Genomic DNA, 24,408 nt, shown 5'->3' with positions numbered 1-24,408 from the left:
GGGTGTATGAGAACGCTATTAGGGAATTAGAATTATAGGTGGTCTGGAAACCTAATATATGTATAGACGTCTAAACTTTTTAACTACATGAAAGACTCAGTAGAAAGCAAATGGAAGTTAGAAGCTGCATGTATACTTGGGATACACTGTCCTTTGTTGGATAGGCCCCACAGCATAACCCTAAGGTAAAAATTCTTTGAAACAGATACTTGTTACATCAGCTTTTAATAAGGAGAATGCATTAAGATAGTGTTTCACTGTATTAAGCTAGGGTTTAATAAGGAGAATGTGTTAAGCACTGTTTGTAATTTCTATAAAATATATATGAATATGTCTCTGTTAGTATGAAAAAATGAAACTTAGAGCCAGGATTATTAAATGGTTCAGAATTCCACTTACCATTTGCTGCATACTTTCTGGGAAGCCGCAGGTTGGTAGGAATCACCTTGATGTGTCGTTCTTAAAAACTGTGGTTTAAACAAAATCATGCTATATATATTTTTGAATTTTCAGCAATTTTAAGATTTAAGTTTGCTTATATGTTAACTTTTTTTTTAATTCATAAAGATTAGTAATAGAATATGAACCCAATCATAGGACTTTAACCTGGACCAGTTCCCAAATTTTTAAGCCGTAGTTTTTTTGCTTTGTTTTGTTTTTGGTTGTTGTTTTTTCAGAGTCAAATTGACACTATTATGCCATAGAATATTTGGTTAACAGCATATGGGGGGTTGTAGTTACTAAACATGAAAGAATATCAGAAGATAGCCAGATGGCATTGTCATTCACATGGCATGCAATATGGGAGACCTGTTAGGTCAGACCGACATTGGAAAATTTATGTAAAAAGACTGGCTAATATACCAATAAATGACTAAGTGCCATTATTAAGTGAACACAGGAGAATATGTTAGTGCTTCTGATAATAAGTCTTATTCTCATAATATTGATAATTTTTATTCTTGGTTTGGAGGCATATTTTCAAGGTGTAATATTCAGAAATTTACTGATTCTTTACATATGTTCATGTATTTTTGAGGCTCAGTTTTCCTCTAACTTTTTTCCCATTTTTAACTTACAAATTTTTCATTTTGAGCAAGAGAAAAATTTATTGAATTTTTCTTTCTTTTTCAATTACATTACTGTACATAATTCTGTTTAGAAAAAAATTTTTTAATGTTTATTCATTTTTGAGAGAGAGAGAGAGAAAGAGAGAGAGAGAAAGTATGAGCAGGGAAGGGTCTGAGAGAGAGGGAGACACAGAATCCAAAGCAGGCTCCAGGCTCTGAGCTGTCAGCACAGAGCCTGATGTGGGGCTCAAACTCACGAACCGTGCGATCATGACCTGAGCCAAAGTCTGACACTTAACAGACTAGCCACCCAGGCGCCCCTACATAATTCTGTTTTATTCTGAAGAGTTATTCATGACATTCTGTTTTTTTTTTATTAAATTTTTTTTAACGTTTATTTATTTTTGAGACAAGGAGAGACAGAGTATGAATGGGGGAGGGTCAGAAAGAGAGGGAGACACAGAATCTGAAACAGGCTCCAGGCTCTGAGCTGTCAGCACAGAGCCTGACGCGGGGCTCGAACTCACGGACCGCGAGATCATGACCTGAGCTGAAGTCGGACGCTTAACCGACTGAGCCACCCAGGCGCCCCTCATGACATTATGTTTTAAAGGATCAGTCTTCCCAGATATTTCTTTAACAGGTGAAGTATGCTTTCCATTTTACAATTACTTTTTTTTAAAACAAAATCCCTTACTGATTGCTTTTAATTTTAAACTTAATTTTACCAGAATTAATATGCTAATCAGTTTCCTCAGCAGCAATTGTACTATTTTTTAAAATTTTAATATTTCTCAGAAGTTAAATATTTAAAGCTTTCCATTTTGTTTATGTAGCAAATTACTGAATCCCAGTTATGTCAGGTACTTTTAACATTTATTTATTTTGTTTAAATTTTAATTAATTTAATTTATTTTAATTAAATTCAATTAACTTTAGTTCATATACAGTGCAATATTGGTTTCAGGAGTAGAATTCATTGATTTCTCACTCATATACAATACCCAGTGCTCATCACCACAAGTGCCGTCCCTTAATACCTATCATCCATCTAACCCATCTCCCACCCAACTCCCCTCCAGCAGCCCTCACTTTGTTCCCTATTGTTAAGAGTCTCTTTTGGTTTCTTTCCCTCTTTTCTCTCCCTGCCTCCCACCCTGCCTTTCCATGTGTTCATCTGTTTTGTTTCTTAAATTCCACATATGAGTGAAATCATGACATTTGTCTTTCTCTAATTGATTTATTTCACTTAGCATACATTCTGTCTCCATCTGTGTTGTTGCAAATGGCAAGATTTCATTCTTTTTGGTGGCTGAGTAATATTCCATTGTCTGTGCATGTGTGTGTGTACATATATACATACCACATCTTCTTTATCCATTCATCAATGGGTGGACAGTTGGATTTGCCATAGTTCAACTATTGTTGATAATACTGCTGTAAACATTGGGGTGCATGTAACTCTTTGTATCTGTATTTTTTTCTATTTTTAATTTCTTGAGGAACCTCCATACTGAGTGGCGGCACCAATTTGCATTCCCACCAACAGTGCAAGAGGGTTCCCCTTTCTCCACATCCTCGCCAACACCTCTTGTTTCTTGTGTTGTTAATTTTAGCCATTTGGACAGATGTGAGGTGGTTATCCCGTTGTGGTTTTGATTTGTATTTCCCTGATAATGAGTGATGTTGAGCATCTTTTCATGTGTCTTTTAGCCATATGGATGTCTTCTTTGGAAATCTATCCATGTTTTATGCCCATTTCTTAACAGGGCTGTTTGATTTTGGGGTGTTGAGTTTGATATGTTCTTTATACTAACCCTTTATCAGATATATCATTTGCAAATATCTTCTCCCATTCTGTAGGCTGCCTTTTAGTTTTGTTGATTGTTTCCTTTGCTGTGCAGAAGCTTTTTATCTTGATCAAGTCCCAATTGAGTTCATGTTTGCTTTTGTTTCTCTTCCCTTGTCTAGTAAGATTTTCTCTGGTTGAGGTCACAGAGTTTGCTACCTGTGTTCTCCTCTAGGATTTTGATGGTTTCCTATTTCGCACTTAAGTCTTTCATCCATTTTGAGTGTATTTTTGTGTATGGTGTAAGCAGTGGTCTAGTTTCATTCTTTGGCATGTCACCGTCCAGTTTTCTCAACATCATTTGTTGAAGAGACTTTTTTCCATTGGATATTCTTTCCTGCTTTGTCAAAGATTAGTTGACCATATATTTGTGGGTCCATTTCTGAGTTTCTGTTTCATTTCATTGATGTATGTGTCTGTTTTTGTGTCAGTTCCATACTGTCTTGATGACTACCACTTTGTAATATATCTTGAAATCCGGAATTGTGATGCCTCCAGTTTCACTTTCCTTTTTCAGGATTGCTTTGGCTATTTGGGGTCTTTTGTGGTTCTATACAAATTTTAGGCTTGTATGTTCTAGCTCTGTGAAAAAAGCTAATGGTATTTATTTTTATTTTTATTTTTTTGTTTAATTTTGAGAGAGAGAAACAGAGCACAAGCAGGGAAGGGACAGAGACAGAGGGAGACACAGAATCTGAAGCAGGCTCCAGGCTATGAGCTGTCAGCACAGAGCCCTATGTGGGGCTCAAACCCACGAACCATGAGATCGTGACCTGAGCCAAAGTCAGACGCTCAACCAACTGAGTCACTGAGGCACCCTGCTGGTGGTATTTTGATAGGGATTGCATTAAATGTGTAGATTCCTTTGGTAGTACGGACATTTTAACAATATTTGTTCTGCCAATCCATGAGCATGGAATGCTTTTCCATTTCTTTGCGTCCTCTTCAGTTTCTTTCATAAGTCTTGTATGGTTTTCAGAGTACAGATCTTTTACTCTTTGGTTGGGTTTATTCCTAGATATCTTACTGTTTTTGGTGCAGTTGGAAATGGGATCAATTCTTTGATTTCTTTCTCTGCTGCTTTGTTAATGGTATATAGAAGTGCAACAGATTTCTGCTCATTGATTTTATATCCTCGGACCTTGCTAATTCATGTATTAGTTCTAGGTACTTTTCTAAGCACTAAAAATGGAGCAGTGGAAAAGAAAAAAAAACCCCAGACAAAATCCTGATCTCATGGAGTTTGCATTGTGGTTGGAGACACAAACCACTGATAAAAAAGCAAATGGCATACAGAAGGTTCTAGCAATACCACGAGTGTCTCCTGGTGCCTACTGGAACTCCTAGGCAAAGGACTGACAGGCTGCACTGTCTGCTGTTCTCTAGGCATCCAGGAGGGAATGGTTGGGCCAGCCACAGCTGAACACTATGGATTATCATTAGGAAGGGCCCATTGAGCTCCTGGGGAACAGAACAGCTCCAGAGGACCCCCAACTGAACTTGTAACAATGGGGCATTTGCGGTCATAAGAGTGGCTGCTAGTGGAGAAAAATATCTGGAAACTGGACACCACCTGTGCTGATAGCACTTGGGAGACCTTCTGCTGAGAAGTCAAGATTGTATACAGCTTCTCATTCTGGAGGTTCTGGAGCCATCACTCCCAGCTAGCCCTTGTAGGCAATTTACAGTGCTCCACTATGTGTCATTCAGTGGACTAATCTATTTGACTCTCTTCAGTCTGTTCCCTGACCCAGAAGTTTAATTAAACATAAGGCTTTTTCATCAGTGACATGAATAAATGGGCCTATTAATATAAAAAATAAGAAGAAAGAAAGAGTTGCTCATCTGTTGACCTCCTTCACCTACTTTCTGAGGTTCAATGTGTTCATTTCTCAACAGTCAGGGTCTGTCATCTACCTCTGGGATGAACCAAATTGTCTTTTCCCCTGAGTAATAAACCTTCTAAAGACTTAGGAATCACTGTTCTACCATTGCAAGAAACTTTCAGGGGCAGAGGAGGATGGCTGTAGAATCACCCATTACAAAGTCAGTGGACACATGTCTACCCATCTAAGCTGTCTTAAGAAGCGTCAGTAATGGTCATAATGAGTGAACCCAACCATCATCATTTTGGTGCACTTTTGCCAGACCCAGAGAAACAGTTGTCAGTCTAGTCAAAGAAGTGTTTTGGGCTTCGGTAGCCCCAGAAGGAGTCATCTCCAGGGGAATGGCTCATCCCATTCTTCCAGATTAATGACTACTGGGGTTTCTCTGCTACTACTTCCCCTCTTATTATATTCCAGCAAATCTCTTCAGTCCATTCTGGGTTTTTGTATCAGCCCATCAGTTATATTTTGTTACTTATTTTTGAGCTTCATGTTTTTTACAGTCAGTGTTCATGTAAACAGATAACATAGTATAAAATAATAGGGTTCTAATGGACATACTGGCTGAATCTGGAGAGGCTTTAGAGAGGCATTAGAGAGGAGGGAGCATTTAAGGTCAGGCTTGAAGGACAGAGAAGCAGAGAAAAATTTTTGTCCGTGGTGTCATGAAAGAATAAAAGGGTGTGGTATGTTTAGGCAATGGTGAGAAAGTTTGTGTAGCTAGAAATGTACTAAGAACAGTAAGAGATAGTTTGGGGGAGCAGTGTTGGGTGTCTCAATTATATGTAAGGCATTTCCTGATCTATTTTATAGGTTGAGGAACAGCAGGTCATAGGTGGTTCATAATTTTAAAATGTTCATAATTTAAAAATCTTTTGTAACTCCTATTCATTTATATATTTAATGACAGTAATAATATTTATGTCTTTCATTTGCATATCTTCACATCATTTTCTCCATTACCTAATTTCAAACCTCAAATATGAATGACACAGACCTGAAAATATTATAGTACTCTAATATATAAAGATGAGGAAAATGAGGTATTGAGAGATTACACAGTTGGATGGCCTTGTTTAGGCAATACCAGATGTTCTGATTTTTAATTCCATATATTTGTTGGATTTTAAGTGTGTGTACATCTATAGTTTTTGGTTATTATTTCCTTTAAATTACTGTTTGTTTGTTTTTTTCCTCCATAGGACTTGGCTTTTACCCTGGAAGAGAGACAACAATTGAATATTCATGGATTGTTGCCACCTTGCTTCATCAGTCAGGATATCCAGGTTCTTAGAGTAATTAAAAATTTTGAGCGTCTGACCTCTGACTTTGACAGGTAACATATTCCTGAAGATGATTTTTATGTTTCTCTTAGGCAGTTGTCTATTTTTTTATTGGATGAGGAAGTTAAAATATTTAGTGATTTGGACAGAGTAGTCAAGTTTGAGAAGAATTTGCCTAGAAATACAATGATGTTTTTTAAAAAAATTACCTTCAATAGCAGCATTTGAATAATATAAAATTTTCTTTTCTAAACTATATCCTCAGAGAGACCACTTTTCTTTTGTGATCAAATGGTTGCTATAAAGGTGAATTATCAGGAAATGCTATTCTAAAATATATATATTTTTTATTTTGAGATAGAGTGTGAGCAGGGGAGGGGCAGAGAGATAGGGGACAGAAGATATGAAGCAGGCTGTGAGCTGTCAGCACAGAGCCCGACAGGGGGCTCAAACTCATGAACCGTGAGATCATGACCTGAGCTGAATCGGATGTTTCATTGACTGAGCCACCCAGGCACCCCAGGAAATGCCATTCTAGACAGAGCAAAACAGGTCATAGTGGCTTTTAGTCAGACTTTAAGTTCATTGTAGATAAAAGCATACTTTTTCAACTTCCAAGCTTGGTTCTAACACTACTGCAGATTTGGGTCACTTACTTTTAGAATTCAGTTTCTGTGTCTGCACAAAGGTGAAAGTAATGTTTTCCCTACCTTTGGAATTAGAGAGCCCTTGGTTGGAATTCTGGCTGTATTTCATGAGCAGTGGGGCCTTGAGCAAATTGCTGCAGCCACTGCCATGACCACTGTACATGCCTGGCCCTGTGCTTTTGACCTGGCCCTTTCTTAATAAGGTACTGAAACCCTCCAAACCTCAGGTTTTTCATTTGTGGATTAAAAGAAGTGACAGTTCTTTGAAAATATTGCTGCAAAGGTTAGAAGAGGTAGCAGACCAGTACCTAGTAAGTATTTGTATTAGGGTTCTCCAGAGAAAAAGTACTAACATACATACAACATACATAACCTGCTGGTTCTATATAGATTGATTGATTGATTGATTGATTTTAAGGAATTGGCTCACATGATTATGGAGCTGAGGTAAGTCCTAAATCCGTAGGCTGACTGGCAGGCTGGAAACCAAGGGGAGAGTTGCAGTTCGAATCCAAAGGCAGTCTTTGGCAGGATTCCTTTCTGCCGTGGGGTTGAAGAGATTAATAATAATAATAATAATAATAATAATAATAATAATAATGAAGTAGCAGTCCAATTTCCCTTTGGTAGTCAGGATCAATCACCCCATCCCAACCCACCCCAAAAGAAAAGTAATTCTTTTCTTTGCTTGTTGATTCAGAGGCATATGGTGCCCAGAGTGGCTAGCAGTGGTTTTAACTTCCAGTTCAGTGAAATCATTGTCTCCTGGTAGAAACATTCCTCCCTTTGGAACTAAGACTTCTAGGCCGGCAGAGCATAAGTTCACAGGGACAGGAAGCAGAAATTTTGTTAGTGGGTCACCGGAATGGCGGGGGGGGGGGGGTCATAGTGGTGCCACTTTTATTTCCATCCTTTGGTTCCTTGACCTGTGAATCCTGGCTATAGGAGAAATAGCACCATATATTGGACACTGATTCAGAGTATAGCTAGCATTCTGGAGAACCTTGCCCCAGCTTTGCAAGGTGTTGCCACCTACCTCGTACTGTAACTGAGTCACCAGAAGGCCATTCTACCATTCTGTCAAGCCAGCTGCTTCAGGATGGTGGGAAACATGGTAAGACTAGTGAATTCCAAGAATATGGGCCCACTGCCACATTTCATTTGCTCTCATTTGAAGTAAGTTCCTTGATTAAAAGAAATATTGTGTGGAATACCATAGTAGTGTTTAAAGCATTCTATAAATCTGTGGATTGTAGTTTAGCCAGAGGTATTGTGTGCAGAGAAGGCAAATCTGTATCCATAGTAAGTGCCTATTCCAGTTAAAAAAAAAAAAAAAAAGCACCACTCCTCCATGATGGAAGCAGTCCAGTGTAATCAGCTTGCTGCCATGTAGCTTGCTGGTCATCCCTTGGAACGGTGCCATATCAGGTGCCCAGCATTGGTCTCTTCTGCTGGCGCATGGGGTACTCAGCAGTGTCTGTAGTTAGATTGGTCTGGTGAGTGGAAGTTCATGTTGCTGAGCCCATGGATAACCTCTATCACTGCCATGGCTACTTTTCATGAGCCCATGAGCTTCCCAGGGGCAGCTGAGGAAGGAAGCTGATCCATTTGCCTAATGTGTATGTTTACAGTTTCTTGAACTCCTTTACAATCTCTTTCATTTGTTCTGGTAGTCTTTCCTTCAGACTCAAATGTTTTTACTTTACATTCTTTTCCTGGGCCATTTACCTCTACCGTGTAAGAGCTAGTCACGTTCATGTTTTTACCACAGACTGTTCCTCAAGTATTTATTGAACATCGGCTCAGTGTCAGGTGCTCTTTCAGACATTAGGATTATAGACAATGATCTCTGCCCTCATGGAACTTAGGTAAATTATTTTTAAAAATTATTAAATACTAAATAGTAAAATAACAAATTAGTATGCTAGAAATTGACAGGTGCTAATGGAAAAAAATAGGATAAGAGGGGCTGAGAATATTGAGGGATGGTATGGTTAGTTTGCATTATTATATTGTCATATTGATCAGGATAGACTTCATTGGGAAGATGACTTATGAGTGAATAATCAAAGGCAGTGAGGTGATTAGCCATGAGGAAATCTGGGAAACAGTGTTCTTCACCTGGTATGTTCCAGGATCAGCAGGGAGACTTATGTCTGGATCAGAATGAGCTCGGGAATATGGTAGGTTGGGAGGGGAAGTTAGCAAGGTAATGGAGGACAGTTTCCGAATGGCTTTGAAGGCCACTATAGGACTTTGGTGTTATTCTGAGTGAAATGGGGAGCCATTCAAGGTTTTAAGTAGATCAACAAGACCTGATCTATTTTTCAAGAAGATTGTCTGCAACGTTGTGAATAGAATGTAGACTGGAAGAATATTTAGGAGACTATTACAATAATAATAATAATTAATACAAGAGATTAGACCCAGGATGGTAGCAATGAAGGTGTGTAGATTTTGGGAATATATTAAGAGTAAAGCCAACTTAATTTCCTAATATATCAGAGATGAGTGTTAGCTTTCAGAGAAGAAGAGGAAGCAGCAACGAAACAGGAAAGGAATAACCAGTAAGACAGGAAGAAAACCAAGAACAGTATGATGGCCCAGAAGTCAAGTAAAAAAAGTATATTGAGCTCTAAGGAAAGACACCTGTGTCAAATATTTTGACGGGTAAAATAAAATGAGGTCTGAGAATTGATCATTGATTCAGCAGTGATGATTTCCACATAACTAAATCAGTTTTAGCTTGGCTGAAAGTCATCATCTTCAAATGTTACAGGGGTTGGTATAACCCATCTGTTTGCCAAACATTAGAATCCTTGTATCTCTGGCTCCAAATTTTGTGCATTTTCAAGTCTTCTGGTGAATGAAAATGAACCTAAAAAGTATGGTAAGACTGTTAAGTGCAATTTTGCAAGACTATTTTAAGTTGTACTCAGCGGTTTGGGTGTTATTCTATGAATTCTCGAAGGTTACAGGTAACATAATAAGGTTGGGGTTTAGAAAGGTAACTCTGGGTTAGAAATGCCTCTAGAAAGAAAAAGGACATTTGATAAGATGATAAGAAAAGTCTCTTGAACTTGCCTACCTTAGTAATTTTTAGAGTCACTGCTTATTCCTTATTGTCTACTTTTCATTTCCCTTGGTTATTCAGTACTACAAGTTAAAAGATGAAGTCTATTTACTTAATATTTAAATTCTATCTATAGTGGCATTTTTATTTTAAAATAGGGATAAAATCTTTCCAGGTATTAAATAAACCTGCTGTTTCAGCAATGATTTTAATGTTTGAATAAACCTCACACAGGTTCATGGTTCTTCATTCTTTGAGGTGTTTAAGAATATTTCTAAAGTCCTTTTTGATCAGATGTTGTCTTTATGACCTAAAAAGTACTTAATACTTTGTTGAACAGTGGTTAAAAATCTAAGCAGCTATTTCATGATTTGTTGGAATATAGATCTCATTATGTCCAATTTCCACAGGTATCTTCTCTTAATGGATCTTCAAGATCGAAATGAAAAACTCTTTTACAGAGTGCTAATGTCTGACATTGAGAAATTCATGCCTATTGTTTATACCCCCACTGTGGGTCTGGCTTGCCAGCAATATAGTTTAGCATTTCGGAAGCCAAGGTATGTAAACTTTCATTTTAAATACACTTGAGTCTTTATTTTTTTGTAAAGTTTTTATAATAATTAAGAAATTATTGAATGGAATTTAATTTTGGAAAAATTGAAATCAAATTTCATTTAAAAGAACTTCAGATATAAATATGTGTAAACATTAAAAAATATAGTATTATTTTTCTAGATTTAAGATCATGGGAAAGCATTATAAGCCAATTTAGGTTTCCTTTTATAGACAATAAATGAACTTATTTTTTATTTGGGAAGAAAGTAATTGACCATAATTAAGCTTGACTTTGAAATGTTAATTAACAGTATTTTCTATACATATTAGAAGTTAAAACAAGGATTCCAAATTTTTCTGAAAATGAATACATTTTCTAAATTAAGAGTTGGCATTAAAGTAGCTCTTTAAAAAAAATAAAGTAGCTCTTTTGTTGATTTTCCTTAAGTGAAATATTAGTCACCTTTAAAGTTGTGTAAAATATAGAATATAATTTTTCTAAATCCAGAGCTTTATTTTATTAATTATATTACTTTAAATACTTTGAAGCAGGACGCATTTGAAATAAATAATAAATAATACTTTTAACAGCAGCAAAATCAAAAGCTCAAGTTAAATATATTTATGCTTCAGAACTTATAGTTCTGAATTTAAAGATAAAAAATGTTTGTAAGTTTACACCACAAGTAAAAAAGCTTATTAAAAGAACTGCCATTGAAAGGAGTGTTCCAAAGGTAATATCTGAAACTTAGATTGAATATGTGGATTTCCCATAGATAATATTGGTAATATTTAACACACTTGTGTCATGTTATTCTTTGTATAAAGAAAAGAATTGACCCCATCATCCCTTGTATAAAGAAAATAATTAGATAAATATCTGTAGATGGTCTGTTAAGTTACATTAATAGCATATATCTATATTGCATTTATAAAACAGCTGTATTAACAGTGGATACATATTTTATTAATAGAGCAAGAGTTAGAATTTAGCTGGTAATTGTATTGTGAAGAATAATTTTGGGGGTATAGAAGTATATTTATTTTTTAATCATACAAACAATATATCTTCATTATTGAAAAAGTGAGAAAATACAAATATGCAGAAGGGAGAAATGCTTTGGAAATACCTAATGTCATTATACCAGAAAACCTTTAAATTCACACAAATATATACTGTTTTCCTTACATAAAGATCATACTATATAAGCTCTTCCTTTTCTTCTCTCAGTGACATGAACATCTCTCCATGTCTATAAAGTGTGTTTCTAAAAATAGTCTTCATAAAAGCATAAGTGTGTAACACTCGGCTGTTTTAAAATGTAATTTAAGCATATTTTTTGAAATTGTAACTGTTTGGGATATACTGAGAAATGCTAACTATAAGAGATGTAGAGGAGCATAACTCAAAGGATTTGGGTTGAAGTTGACATAGAAGTCCCAATAGCAACAATTACTTTTTGTGCATTTAGTATACATTAGATGATTTTCTAAGGGCTGAGCATACATTGGTACACCTATAAATCTAAGAGCAGAAAAGATAGGGAGATAAAAAATAAGTGAACTGTCTAGGATGTTGGAAGGTAATAAATATTAGAAAAACTAGGGCAGGAAAAGGGCATTTGGAGAGTCCATCGCTCAGTGGGGGGATTGTTGCACCTTTAAATAAAGTGGACAGTGTAGGGCCTCATTGGAAAATGATACCATAGTAGTGAGGGGGGCAGTCATGTAGATATAAAAGGAAACATGTGCCAGGCCCTAAGTGGGAACATGCCTGGGGACAAGGAGTTGCATAGAGGCCAGTGTGCTGGTGGTGTGAGAGAGAGGAGAGTGGTAGGTGAAGTCACTGGTATAACATAAATGAGAGAGCACAGAACCTGTAGTTTCTTGGAGGCTAAAGAACATTAGCTTTTACTAGTAGTCGAATGGATAGAAGAACCAGATGGCCTGGGTAGCAGGCTATTGTAAACCCAGTGAGAGAGGATGGTGTCCAGATTAGGCCAGCATTACAGTTAGGGGTGATGGAATTATTCTGGATAGATCAAGAAAGGCATGAGGGTTTCCTGTTGGATTGGAGGCTTCCTAGAGCAGTGGTTAGAAGTGGGCTCTGGAGTAGATTGCCTATGTTTTCGTACTTGGTTTTGCTACTTGTTTTAGTCTTGAATACATTATTTATCCTTTGTATGTCTTAGTTTCCGCCTCTGTGACATGGGGATTAAGCTGCAGCCCACCATCCTTTATCTACATTTAAAAAATTTAAATTTGGGATAAAACCTGATGTGTCTGAACCCATTTGGTGGGAAGTGGAACTGAACTTATATAAGGGTATTTATAGTATTTATCTTAGTGTTATCTGTTTTTCTTTAGAAGTATTAATATATTGATTATAGGGTGCTTGCCAGAAATAAATAAATTGATAGATTAAAGGAAGGGGAAGAGGAAGAGATGGGGCAGGAGGTAGCAGAGCATTTGTAACAAAATGCTCACAAATGTTGAATCTTGGTGGAGATATTCATCTTATTATTCTTCCAACTTATGTACAGTATTTGAAATTTAGGTAAAGGAATGCTTTGCTAACAGAGAAAGTAAAGTTCCTAAAACTATTTGTATATGATATTTATATATGATCTATATATTTATATAAATAAATATATAATCATATTTATATATGGTTGCTTTATGGCAGTTTTCTTTCATGTTGATTTTTAATGTGTAGATCTTGCTAAACTTTTGATGATTTTGAAGTTCTTTAATGGAATTCATTCTCCTGGCTTCTCTTAGGACTGTAAAGAAAGGAACCTGTTTGACAATGTGTTATGTGGGATATATTTAGACATTGTATTTAATTGGGCAGAAAACTGTTATTGTGTTTGAATAATAATGGATCTTTCAGGCCTCATTTAGCATATAGATTATTTTTTAAAGCCAAAATTGACAAATGTCTATTTAATCTTTCTTACTGCAACAGCAAGTATTGTAAGACATTCAGAAAATGAACAGGAGGATTCCTCTTGTTATATTTACTTTGTATAATTGGGGGTAGCAATTAGGAACATAATAAGTGAAAGTTAAGAGATAATAGTATAAGTACTGAGCTTAATAAAATTGCAAACAGGTATATCTTTGATCTCATACTTTCTAATATAGCTTAACGATATTGATGCAGGCTGGCTGGGTCCAAGGACCCAGAGGGAGGTCCCGTAGGACCAGCCAGGAGGGTTCTTGGCTGTTTTTTAAGGTATGGAGAGTGTGTAGATATGGACAGAGTGTCTGGGAGACTGAGAAAGGAAGGAAGAGTGAACCTCGTCTTTGCTTGGGGCCTGGAGTTTTTATTGAGGATGGTGGTCTGGTGCCCAGATCTTGTCAGTAATCCAAGAATGAAGAGTATTTAGGTATTCTCCATAAGTCACTTGTACCCTGCAGCCAGGGGTCTTGAGTCAGTGGTCTTGGAAAACATTCGTGATGACCCTGCCTGGTCACTCCTTCAGTGTTATCTATTGTGCTCAAAGTCTCCAAAGAAATCATTAAATCCTTGACCTTTGCAAGGAAGACATACATTATGTGTTCTATGAGGTGTGTGTAGGGGGGTGGGGCATAGGTCCTAGCAAGAGTAGAAGCAGAAAAAAAGAGAAAAAAGTAAAGAGTGAATAAAGCAGTTTTTCATGGGCCCTTTGAGTTTCCCTGTCTCAATATGATACTTTTCTATGACTAGGTATTTATTTTTCATTTTAAATATGGCATTAAAATCTGGCTAGGTATCCAAAAATAAGTTCTTATATGAATAATTCTGCCAACATATTTTTTCCTAAGGTATGATGCTGGATTATCCATTTATTGGTCTTCTGTGGAATTTCTTTTTTCTTTGGCATAGATACTTTGGGTTTTTCAAGATGTTGTGGATAATGATTTTTAAAAATGTCGAGTTTGTTTGGATTATCTTGTTCCCATGTACCCATAACATTTTAATCCTTGCAGAATTTTCAGTATTTGTTATTGCAATATGCTTATGTCAGCATATACAATTGTGGCTAATTTGTAGATAGAGGTGATTTTTGGAGCTAGACATGATTCTTTTTGTATTTTTGCAGAATGCTGAGCCTACTGTGTTACTTGAATTACTTGTATTCTGTAAAACTTTTTTTTAAAAGAAAAATTTAATGCAAATTGATAATGCAGGTATACATAAAGAATCGCTAAAGCAGATTTATGTAATTTCTTTGGAAATATTTTTACCTGTTTTATTTTACACTGCATTTTCCAAGAATCCTCTCTTTCTCTTCTGAGCTCTTATTAGCTACGTATCATTTTACCATGCCTTTGGCAATTAATCATGTTCCTTCTTTTGATATTTCTAATGTTCTATCAAAATACTCTTGGTCTGTTTTTATTTTACTTTTTAATTTATTTTTTATTGACATATAATTGACATAACATTATATTAATTTCAGGTGCACAACATAATGATTTGATATTTGTGTATTGTGAAATGATCACCACAATAGTTTTAGTTAAAATCCATCACCATACATGGTTATAAAAATTTTTTTTTCTTGTGATGAGAACTTTTAAGATCTACTCTCTTAGTAGCTTTCAAATGTGCATTTTTATTATATGCAGTATTATTAACTGTAGTCACCATGCTGTACATTACATCCCGTGACTTATTTATTTTACAACTAGAAATTTGTACCTTTTCAACTTTTTTACCCACTTCATCTACTTCCTGTCCCCCATGTTTGGCAATCACAATCTGCTCGATCTGTGAGCTCAGTTTTTTTTTTTTTTTTTCTCTTCTTGGTCTTTCTTTTTGGTTTTTTACTATTTATTTATTCCCAACTAGATTGTAAGCATCTAGAGAGAAGGGATCATATTGTATAAATTATTCCTCTATTTCCCATGCTTTTAAGCTTAGTGCCTGGGTAGTGCTGAATATGTTATTCGGTATCTCCTAGAAATAGCAACTTAATATTACTCGATTCATTCGATCTCATAACAAAGCATAAAATACTGGTATGTTCTTTATTTCTCCTACTCTTTAAACATATTATTCTAACAGGTAAATTTTCATAAAGAATTGATTTGAAAGAAATTGGACTTACTCTGAGCAATCAGGCTATGAGGAAGTAAAATTTTGTTTACATACAGACAATACAACTGTAAACTTCTATAATCTTCTTTTCAGCTACTCATTTTTATCTAAGTAGATCACTGATATGATTTTGGTAAAAAGGATGAGCTAACAAAAAGGTTTGATGATGGTTTTTTGTTTTGTTTTGTTTTTTAAAAAGGCATTTCCAAAGTTTGATCTGACTAGTACCGTTGCTTGGTTTGCCAGAAATTATGGTGAAAAAAGCATTCAGTGCTCAAATTAATTGAAGAAAACCTGAATTGGCTGAAATTAAACAGGATTCTTTACTGTAAGATTTTTTGGAGTGATACCTATTTTGCAGGTTTTGGAGGGTGGTGTTAGATTTAACATAGTTAATATACCTTGCATAATTCTTGGCACAAAGTAGTGTCCCCAGGTAGTGGTTGTTACAACTGATATTATTATAACTCCCAGGATGATGATGATGATGATTATGATGATGATGATGATTTTTTTTTAATGTTTATTTATTTTTGAGAAACAAAGAATATGAGCAGGGAAGGGGCAGAGAGAGAGGAGACACAGAATCTGAAGCAGGCTCCAGGCTCCGAGCTGTCAGCACAGAGCCCGATGCAAGGCTCAAACTCACGAACTGTGAGATCATGACCTGAGCCAAAGTTGGATACTTAATCAACTGAGCCACTCGGGTGCCCCGTAACTCCCAGGTTTCTTGATAACTCAGTGGATGGTGGTATCATTCACCAAGTTTCAGAGTAATGGAATATGTTTGTAAGGGAGATAGTTCTTTTCAGGACATGGTGAATTTTAAATGTCTGTGGGACTTCCAATTAGGGAAGTCTAGTTGGCAATTAAATGTATGGACCTGGAACTTAGTAGATTAATATAGTTAAAGCTCCTTGTATTTTAACTCCCACATTATGTATGCTACATAGATGGTACCTGTTTTGATTTTGACAGTGGCAAAAGTTGTCAACAAGACTAATTGTCAGAGAGTCAGTCAATAAGATGTTCTATTTTTTTTACTTAATTTTTTCCCCAGAATATTCTTAGAGAAATGCACAAAAGGAAATATTAAGATGAACCAAAACAAAATACTAAAATAGTTTTTCTACATTTATAGTTTGTTTGTATATATATTTCCTTCACAATTCCAAAAAGGACTTGGAGTGTTTATTTAAATTACAAGGACTAAGCTTTTGTTACCCCAAGTGCAATTTTATATGAAGACAAGTACCTAGTAATATAGAAACAGTTAAAACCATGACCATAATTAGACTGTGATTAGAAATGGAGATTGTTTACTCATATGGAAACATAGTTTTTGCAGATGTGCCAGAAGTTCAGCAAGTGTTGTAGTCTTATAGGGTGAGAGTCTTGGTTTTGATGGGAATCAATGTAAAAACAAACCTTCCCAGAGCTAATACTGCTTTAACCCAATAATGTTCTTATTCAGTAGTGCAGATTATAACTATAATAACTATCATTGAGCAATTTAGAATGGATGTTTTCATATTCTTTTTAAATTTTCTCATGTTAGATCTACCTGCTTTTAAAAAATTTTTTTTAAATGTTTGTTTATTTTTGAGAGAGAGAGAGAGAGTGCGACACAGAGTGTGAGCCGGGGAGAGGCAGAGAGAGAGGGAGACCGAGAGTCTGAGGCAGGCTCTAGGCTCCGTGCTGTCAGCACAGAGCCTGACACGGGGCTTGAATTCACAAAACATGAGATCATGACCTGAGCCGAATGAAGGCAGGCACTTAGCCAAGTGAGCCACCCAGGCGCCCCTACCTGGTTTTCTTAAATGTAATCTATTTTTGTGATGTCCTATATAGCTGTATGATGGGAATTTCACTTTATTAAGCTATAAATACTTAAGTACCTCAGTAATTTATAAATCAAGCGTTTAATTTGCTTATGGGAAAGAAATATGGTTTCACAGACAGTTTTAATAACTATTGGTGAAATTTTCAACCCTTGAAGTAAGGCTGTGGCACTTTTCAATAATTTAATGCTATCTGGTTGTTACTGAACCATTGTGATGTAAACAGCCAAGTGATCTAGGGTCCAGAGGTTAATAGATATCTCTTGCTGTCCCGGATTCTCCTGCTGTCCCAGATCCCCTCAGTGTCAGCACTGTAGGTTGTCTGGGAAGGGGTGAGAGCAGGTCATACCCCTATAAGAGGTCCGGGATACAAGAGGCGCCCAGGAAGACCAGGGCTATTCTTGATTGGATTTGGCTTTCTTCAGTTAAGTGACTTCAGAATCTTTAAAAAAATGTAGGTAACTTTTGAGAATCAGGGAATATTTTTTCCTTTAAACTCTGGTTTAGTTCGTAATTTTTATCTTTTACTGTATTAGGATTTTCTGTATCTCTAGAAACTCAAATAGTTGATGTTTAAGAGAGTAACTCATTTTTTAATGTTTCTACAAATCATTTTAATGTTTGATGTTAATAAACTTTTCCACCATTTACCTACAATAATAAACCTTTGATTTTGATTTATACTTATTTCAGAATATTCTTTTGTTAATTGATCTCCTTTCCCTTGAAATAGGCCTAATATTTGCATCTATTCCACTTTAAAGTATGAGAAAAAGCACTATATATTGGAATTTTTTTTCAAAGATTTGAAACAAGTTAGATGGAATGTCTGGACTAGTTCAAATCTCTTACCTGTTAATTCAGCTGATTTTTTAGAGATAATTATTTGCAAAATTGATTTTCATTTATTATGGAGATGTAGGTAATGATTTCTTGAACTAGTAATTCAAATTAACTTTTGTTTCTGAGCAGACTAAATGCGATATTTAAGAAAATGTGTATGTGACTTGTGCTAAACAGGAGTTGAGGTAGAGTATCCTATATCTTAAGTGCTGGAAATTCAGTGTGTGCCCAGAGGTGGTTTAAGATTCCAGACTTTCTTTTTTCCTAAGTATTTCCATAATTAGGAAAAATTTAGAGAATGGAAAAAATGTAGGCATGATTCAACATTAATTCTTCCTATCAAGATCTAAGGATTGTCTAAGTGTATGCAAAGACATATAAATATCTTCAGCAAGGCAGTGAAACTTATCTTTTACTGTAAAAGACCCTTAAAAGTGTAAAGTAACAGTTCATCAAGTCTCCATATTCATGTAGAGATTTTAAATGTGGAAAACTTGAATGGAAATGTAAGTTTAGGATCCAAAAATAACTCTGCTACAATCCGTGTGGTACATCCAGGTGTTTTGATTTAAATTTATACACAGCATACAGAGAATTAAGAAAATTGCCAAGTTTTATCTCCAGCAGTATTTATGAAAATATATTAATTAGGGCATCATTATGTATTTTTAAGAAGGGTTATAAATCAGTGTTGTTATTACTAAGAATAAAGGTTTTTTTTTTCAAATGGAGGCAATAGTTCTTTATATAACATCATGTCAAGAATATTGCATTTAGTTTGGATGCCATTCTTTTCAGGGTCGTTGGCAAACAGACACGAGTGACCGAAGCAATAAGAGTTCTAACTTGTCATATTAGAAAGGGTTGGTGAAAATAGAAATATTTAAACTAAAAGAGGAAACTTGAAAGGGATATAGCTAACTCTTCAATTATTTGAAATATTTTCATGTGGAAAAAAAGTATAAACTCGCATGGTCTAGCCCCCAAGTGTAGAGCTAAAATCAGAGGATGGACATTATATTACAGGGATATAGATTTAATTTCAATGTAAAGGAAGATTTTTCTGATCATTAGAATAAACTTCCTTACTCTCCATCATTGGAAATACTTACATGGTTTGTATAATCTGTTGGTGATATATTATAAATCAGATTTTTGCATTGAGTGTGATTATAAAGTAGTTGAATTCTAAGGTCACTTTTAACTAGAAAATTCAGTGAACTTTTAAAAGAGCAGCCTACAAATGAGTAATTTCTAGGTGCTTGGAACATCTCACAACTAACTCACACCTCATTTCAAAAAACCCTTTCTAATTCAGAAAGTTTTTTAGTGACCACTTTAATCATAATTCTAGGAATTATTTAAAATAGTATGTTTTGAAGCAAGGATTTTAAACAGATTTACAGTGACTTGATGACACATCTCATCAAAATTCCTACTCCTTCACCCAAACACACAAACACATGTCAGTTTACACAGCTGTATCCTCGCTACAATGTTTTGATTTCAAAATTTCTCCAGTTTTAATGGATAAAAAGTTTAATGTTGACATTTTCTTACTTGAAGTAATTATATCTTCTGATCTAATCTTTTCTGTAGTTTTTTTTTTTTTTTCAGACTATTTGTTTTTCTGTATATGCTTTCAAAGTCTTGGATATATATATTTAAACTTATAGTTTAGCTAGTAGAGGCATTATTAGGAAGAATTTTCTTTAAGGCGATGTTTCTACCTCCCCTACTGGCCCCCTCTGCCCAAATCAGTAATTGAGGAGAATCGATGGGTTAGAGTTTGCTCTTTCCAAAATTTCCTACATGCCTCTCAGGTATGCTTCTGAAATTTGGAAATTTGTTTCTATCAGTTTTCTTTTTTGTTGTTGTTTTAAGTTTTTATTTATTTTTATTTTTGAGAGAGAGAACACAACTGGAGGAGTGGCAAAGGGAGAGGGGGACAGAGGATCCAAAGTAGGCTCTGTGTGGCCAGCAGAGAGCCCAATGCTGGGATGGAACTCATGAACCATGAGATCATGACCTGAGCCAAAGGCAGATGGCTGAGCCACACTGGGGCCCCTGTTTTCATCAGTTTTCTTGACAAAATAATCTATAATTATCATCTAAGAATGCTTTTATATACCTTTAAAAATGTTGGTTATTTTATACATAAGTAATTTTATAGTATAAAGTTTAACTATTTTAAAGGCAAAATCGAAATGGTCAATTTTAGCTTCATATATGTGATATGTTCACAGTAGTAAAATTTATGAAATATTTGATAGCATTCCAAATTATATAATTATCTATGAAAGTTACTGAATTTCACTTTTTTCTAAGCAAATTTCTCATTTAGCAATATACGTCCTAGTCTTAATATGATTGTCTAGTGGCTGAATGAGTGGCATTCATACTAATTTGGAGGCTATCATATTTTACCTATTTTACAAAAATAGTGTTGCCTTGTGAAATAAAACATTTTCACTATGAAATGAGGTAATTTATTTTAAAAGCTGAAAATGTTGTAAGAATATTATTTCCCTAATGGAAGAAGTTAATTTTTATTGACAATATGCCAAATAAATGCCATCTGTCTGTTGAATTCAGTGTTACATTAGGATTCTTTCCAGTATTTTCTACTATGGAAGGTCCTTTGGATTTTAACTATAAGAACATCGGTTACTTTGTAGTCAATTGGTATGCTCATACTAATTAAATTTTTTTAATGTTTATTTATTTTTGAGAGAGAGAGAGAGAGAGAGAGAGAGAGAGAGACAGAGCACCAGAGAGGGAGGGGCAGAGAGAGAGGGAGACAGAATCTAAAGCAGGCTTCAGGCTCTGAGCTATCAGCACAGAGCCCAACATGGGGCTCGAACCCAGGAACCACAGATCATGACCTGAGCCAAAGCCAGATGCTTAACCGACTGAGCCACCCAGGCGCCCCTGCTCATACTAATTTTAAAATGAGTAGATGAATAAGAGCTTCCCTAAAATTATTTTGTACATTTTCATTTCACATTTATTTGGAAACAGTTGAGTTGTGGTATATTGGAGACAGAATCATTAACGTTTGGTAGTTGTTGGTTTTTTCAGTCCACTCATTTTATAATTGAAAATAATCATTCCAAGGAAACTCAGTGATCACTCAGGTTGTAAGTACCAGAGCTAGGACTTGAATTTGTGTTTTCTACCCTTTAGACCTCTGTGTTAGAGCTCTCCAGAGAAACTAAATCAGTTGTGTGTGTGTGTGTGTGTGTGTGTGTGTGTGTGTGTGTGTGTGTAGAGGTTTATTTTAAGGAATTGGCTTACACAGTTTTAGGCACTGGCAAGTCCAAAATCTGCAAGGTAGGCTGACAGCCTGGAGACCCAGGGAAGAGTTGATGTAGTCAAACCCAAATGTAGTCTGCTAGAAGAATTCCTTCATCCTTGGGAGGGATCATTCTTTTCTAGTAAGGCCTTCAACTGATTAGATGAGGCCTATCTACATTATGGAGGGTAATGCTTTACTCAAAGTCTATAGACTTAAATGTTAATCTCACTTAAAAATTACCTTCACACACGCACACACACACACAAAATTACCTTCACAGAAACATCTAGTGTATGACCAAATGTCTAGATACCGTACCTACCCAAATGGAGACAGAAAATTAACCATCACATCTTTGCATACCAGTGTTGAGTCTTTTTTATCTTAGATTGATTATGTTTTCTACTGAGGTGGTCAGAGAATTTCCACTCTTATGTAGTTTCTTGAACCTTTCCTCTAAACTATTAAGATTATTAAGATTTGTTAGTTAAGATTATTTTCCCAAATACTACAGTATATGCAAAGAATTTCATATCTTGTTTTCTAGATATATCTAATAGATATTTCATAGGAATATTGCTGAAATACAGTTTTTCTTTAAAAAGTTTCTACCACTAATTGAATTAATGACATTAATTTAACCGTTTAAACCTGGTTTTAGAAATTATCAAATAATATGGTTGATCAGTCAGTTCTTCCCAAAGGTTTTTGCTTTGTTTTCTTCTTCAACTTTGCCACTTCATCCGAATCTTTTTGCTGATTCTCTATGCTCATGGTTTCTTCTCTCCTTCTTTTCTTTAACGGAAATGTAGTAAAGTGCATGCCAGGCACTTTACTAATCTGAGTGCAAGTAAATGAAACACATATTTCCTGTCTTTGTGGAACTTACAGGTAATATTCAAGTGAACAAAGAAATACATGAGCACAGCTTGTATTATGAAGGGTATGAACATAAGGCAGTGATAAAGAATAACAAGGGAATTTCCTTTCAGAGTGTAGTCAGAGATGTATCTCTGAGGAGACAGTATTTAAGCTGACACCTGAAGGATGAGGAGTTGGCTTGTAAAAGCCAGAGGAAAAAAGCATTTGAGGCTGAGGAAGTAGCATGTTCAAAAGGTCTGATAGTGGAGAAGGTGGTTTGAGATGAGGTTTGAATAAGACAGGAGTCACATGCAGGGCCTTGTGGATCATGGTAGAGTTTCATTGTTATTCTTAATCCATTTGGGAAGCCATTGAAGTATTTGAAGCAGAGGAATGATTGCATTCTCTTAAAAGTTTTGAAAGATTATCCTAGCCGCTATGTGGGTAAAAGATTGGAAATGAGAGGCTAGAATGGAAATAGGAAGACCAATAAGAAGACTGTTGTGATATTGGCCCTCCTTCCATCAATCTGAATCACTGAGCAGACTTGATCCTCTTAGGATGTGGAGCAAGAAGGTCAGGCAAGTCCCTTAATCCTGCAGTGATGGCTGTAACTAGGTGGATATACAACACATGGTGTATTTAACTGACCCTGAAAACATTAGCAGGAGATAAGAAGATCTGCTGTCCATAAGAATTTCTCAAGCATGCAGGCTTATGGCAGTCCATTTTATTTACAACCCAAGTCAGTACTCTTATGATCTTGTCCTTTGTCCACTGCACAAATCCATCCTGAACCAACTCTTTCTTTTCCTTCAAGGAAGAGCTAATTAGACAATGTTTTATACTGGCATAAAATACTATTCATTTCATTTCTATGCACCTATTTTTTAAATTAAAATATTACTAATGTGGGGGTGGATTTCTATAACTCTGCATAGTTCAGTCTCAGCTGGACCTTCTATTCCACAGAGTTTAACTCCAGCTGTGTTCTTGGCTCCTCTCACTCTTGTGGTTGTAAGAATGTAAACACTCTGCAGCTTTATCCTCCTTATCACGTATATTCTTTCCCGTGTCCCCTATGAATTCATTGGCTTCACATTTTATTTCCATGAACTAAACCTAATACATTTCCCCTCTTCGATATATTTCCTTCTTAATCTGTACAACTAAGTGCAGTGATCCATTCCACCCACTAAAATGTCAGTGCTCTCTAACGTTTTCTTCTTGGTTCTGTTACTCCTCAGCTTAACATCCCAGTCCCCAGGTTTCTTAACACTGTAAGTTGCAACACGACCCACTCAGTCACCTAAACCAGATACCTCAGACATAGTCAGGGTTTTCCCCCTTCCTTTTCCTTTTGAGCCTTGCCAATTTTACCTCTTAATTATGCATTGAATCTCTCATCCATTCAATCCTGTTGCCAGTCTTTTAGATTAGACCCTTCTCATTTCAAAAGAGAGGGAGTTTCAAAACGGGATGCCTAATTATATCACTTTCTTGACCAAAATCTTTGAATGACTGTCTATTTCCACCATTGAAAGTCCAAGCTCCTTAGCATGGCTTTCAAGGATTTTTGTAATCTGGCTCCTTTGCTTACTTCTCTGTCTTCATTGTTAACCTTTTTCTGCTCTTCATACCCAGCTCTCCACCCCAAGTCAAGTAGCACCCATACCCCTGGGTGGTTGCTTTCACACTAACATAGAGCAACTGACTCTTTTCTGTCTATCTGACTGTCTCTTGACCATTTTTTTCTTGAAGGGAGCAATTCTGTACACTTCACCTCTACCTAGAACCAGGCAGAACTTTGCACAGTTTTTGTTGAGTGTATAAATGGGTGAGAGAGTGAATAAACATTCCCAGCCCAGAGTGTGCTTTGGACCTGAAGAGGCTTGGTGTAAATCTCTTTATTGCTTCTTATTAACAGTGTGATCTTTGGTCTGTAATGTAAATTCCCTGATCTGTAGTTTCCTCATCTGTAAAATTACTATTGTGATTATATTTAAATAAGATGATCTTTTTTAAAACTGTTGACAGGACATATATGGCAGAAATTCTATAGTTCTCAAGTATCAAAATCTTAGGAAGCAAAATTTCTTTTTGTAAGTAT

General features: G+C 35.7%; 1 protein-coding gene across 2 annotated transcripts in view; it reads left to right on the top strand.

Annotated features, from left to right (window-relative positions):
* Nucleotides 1–24,408, top strand: part of ME1 (malic enzyme 1) — a 188,262-nt gene that overhangs the window by 21,791 nt on the left and 142,063 nt on the right. The window contains exons 1-3 of one of the 2 annotated variants that reach the window (XM_042986745.1): nt 1,625–1,713; nt 6,008–6,141; nt 10,219–10,368. In XM_042986745.1, the coding sequence (XP_042842679.1) occupies nt 10,232–10,368 (137 nt within the window). In that variant the 5' untranslated portion in view covers nt 1,625–1,713; nt 6,008–6,141; nt 10,219–10,231. Of the gene's footprint in view, nt 1–1,624; nt 1,714–6,007; nt 6,142–10,218; nt 10,369–24,408 lie in introns of those variants that run through there. The other variant, XM_007090151.3, reaches the window with a different exon arrangement.

This window comes from Panthera tigris, chromosome B2 (assembly GCF_018350195.1).
Source record: "Panthera tigris isolate Pti1 chromosome B2, P.tigris_Pti1_mat1.1, whole genome shotgun sequence".
NCBI lineage: Eukaryota > Metazoa > Chordata > Mammalia > Carnivora > Felidae > Panthera > Panthera tigris.
Note: the sequence above shows the minus strand (reverse complement) of the source record. Positions and strands in the feature narration are given on the sequence as shown.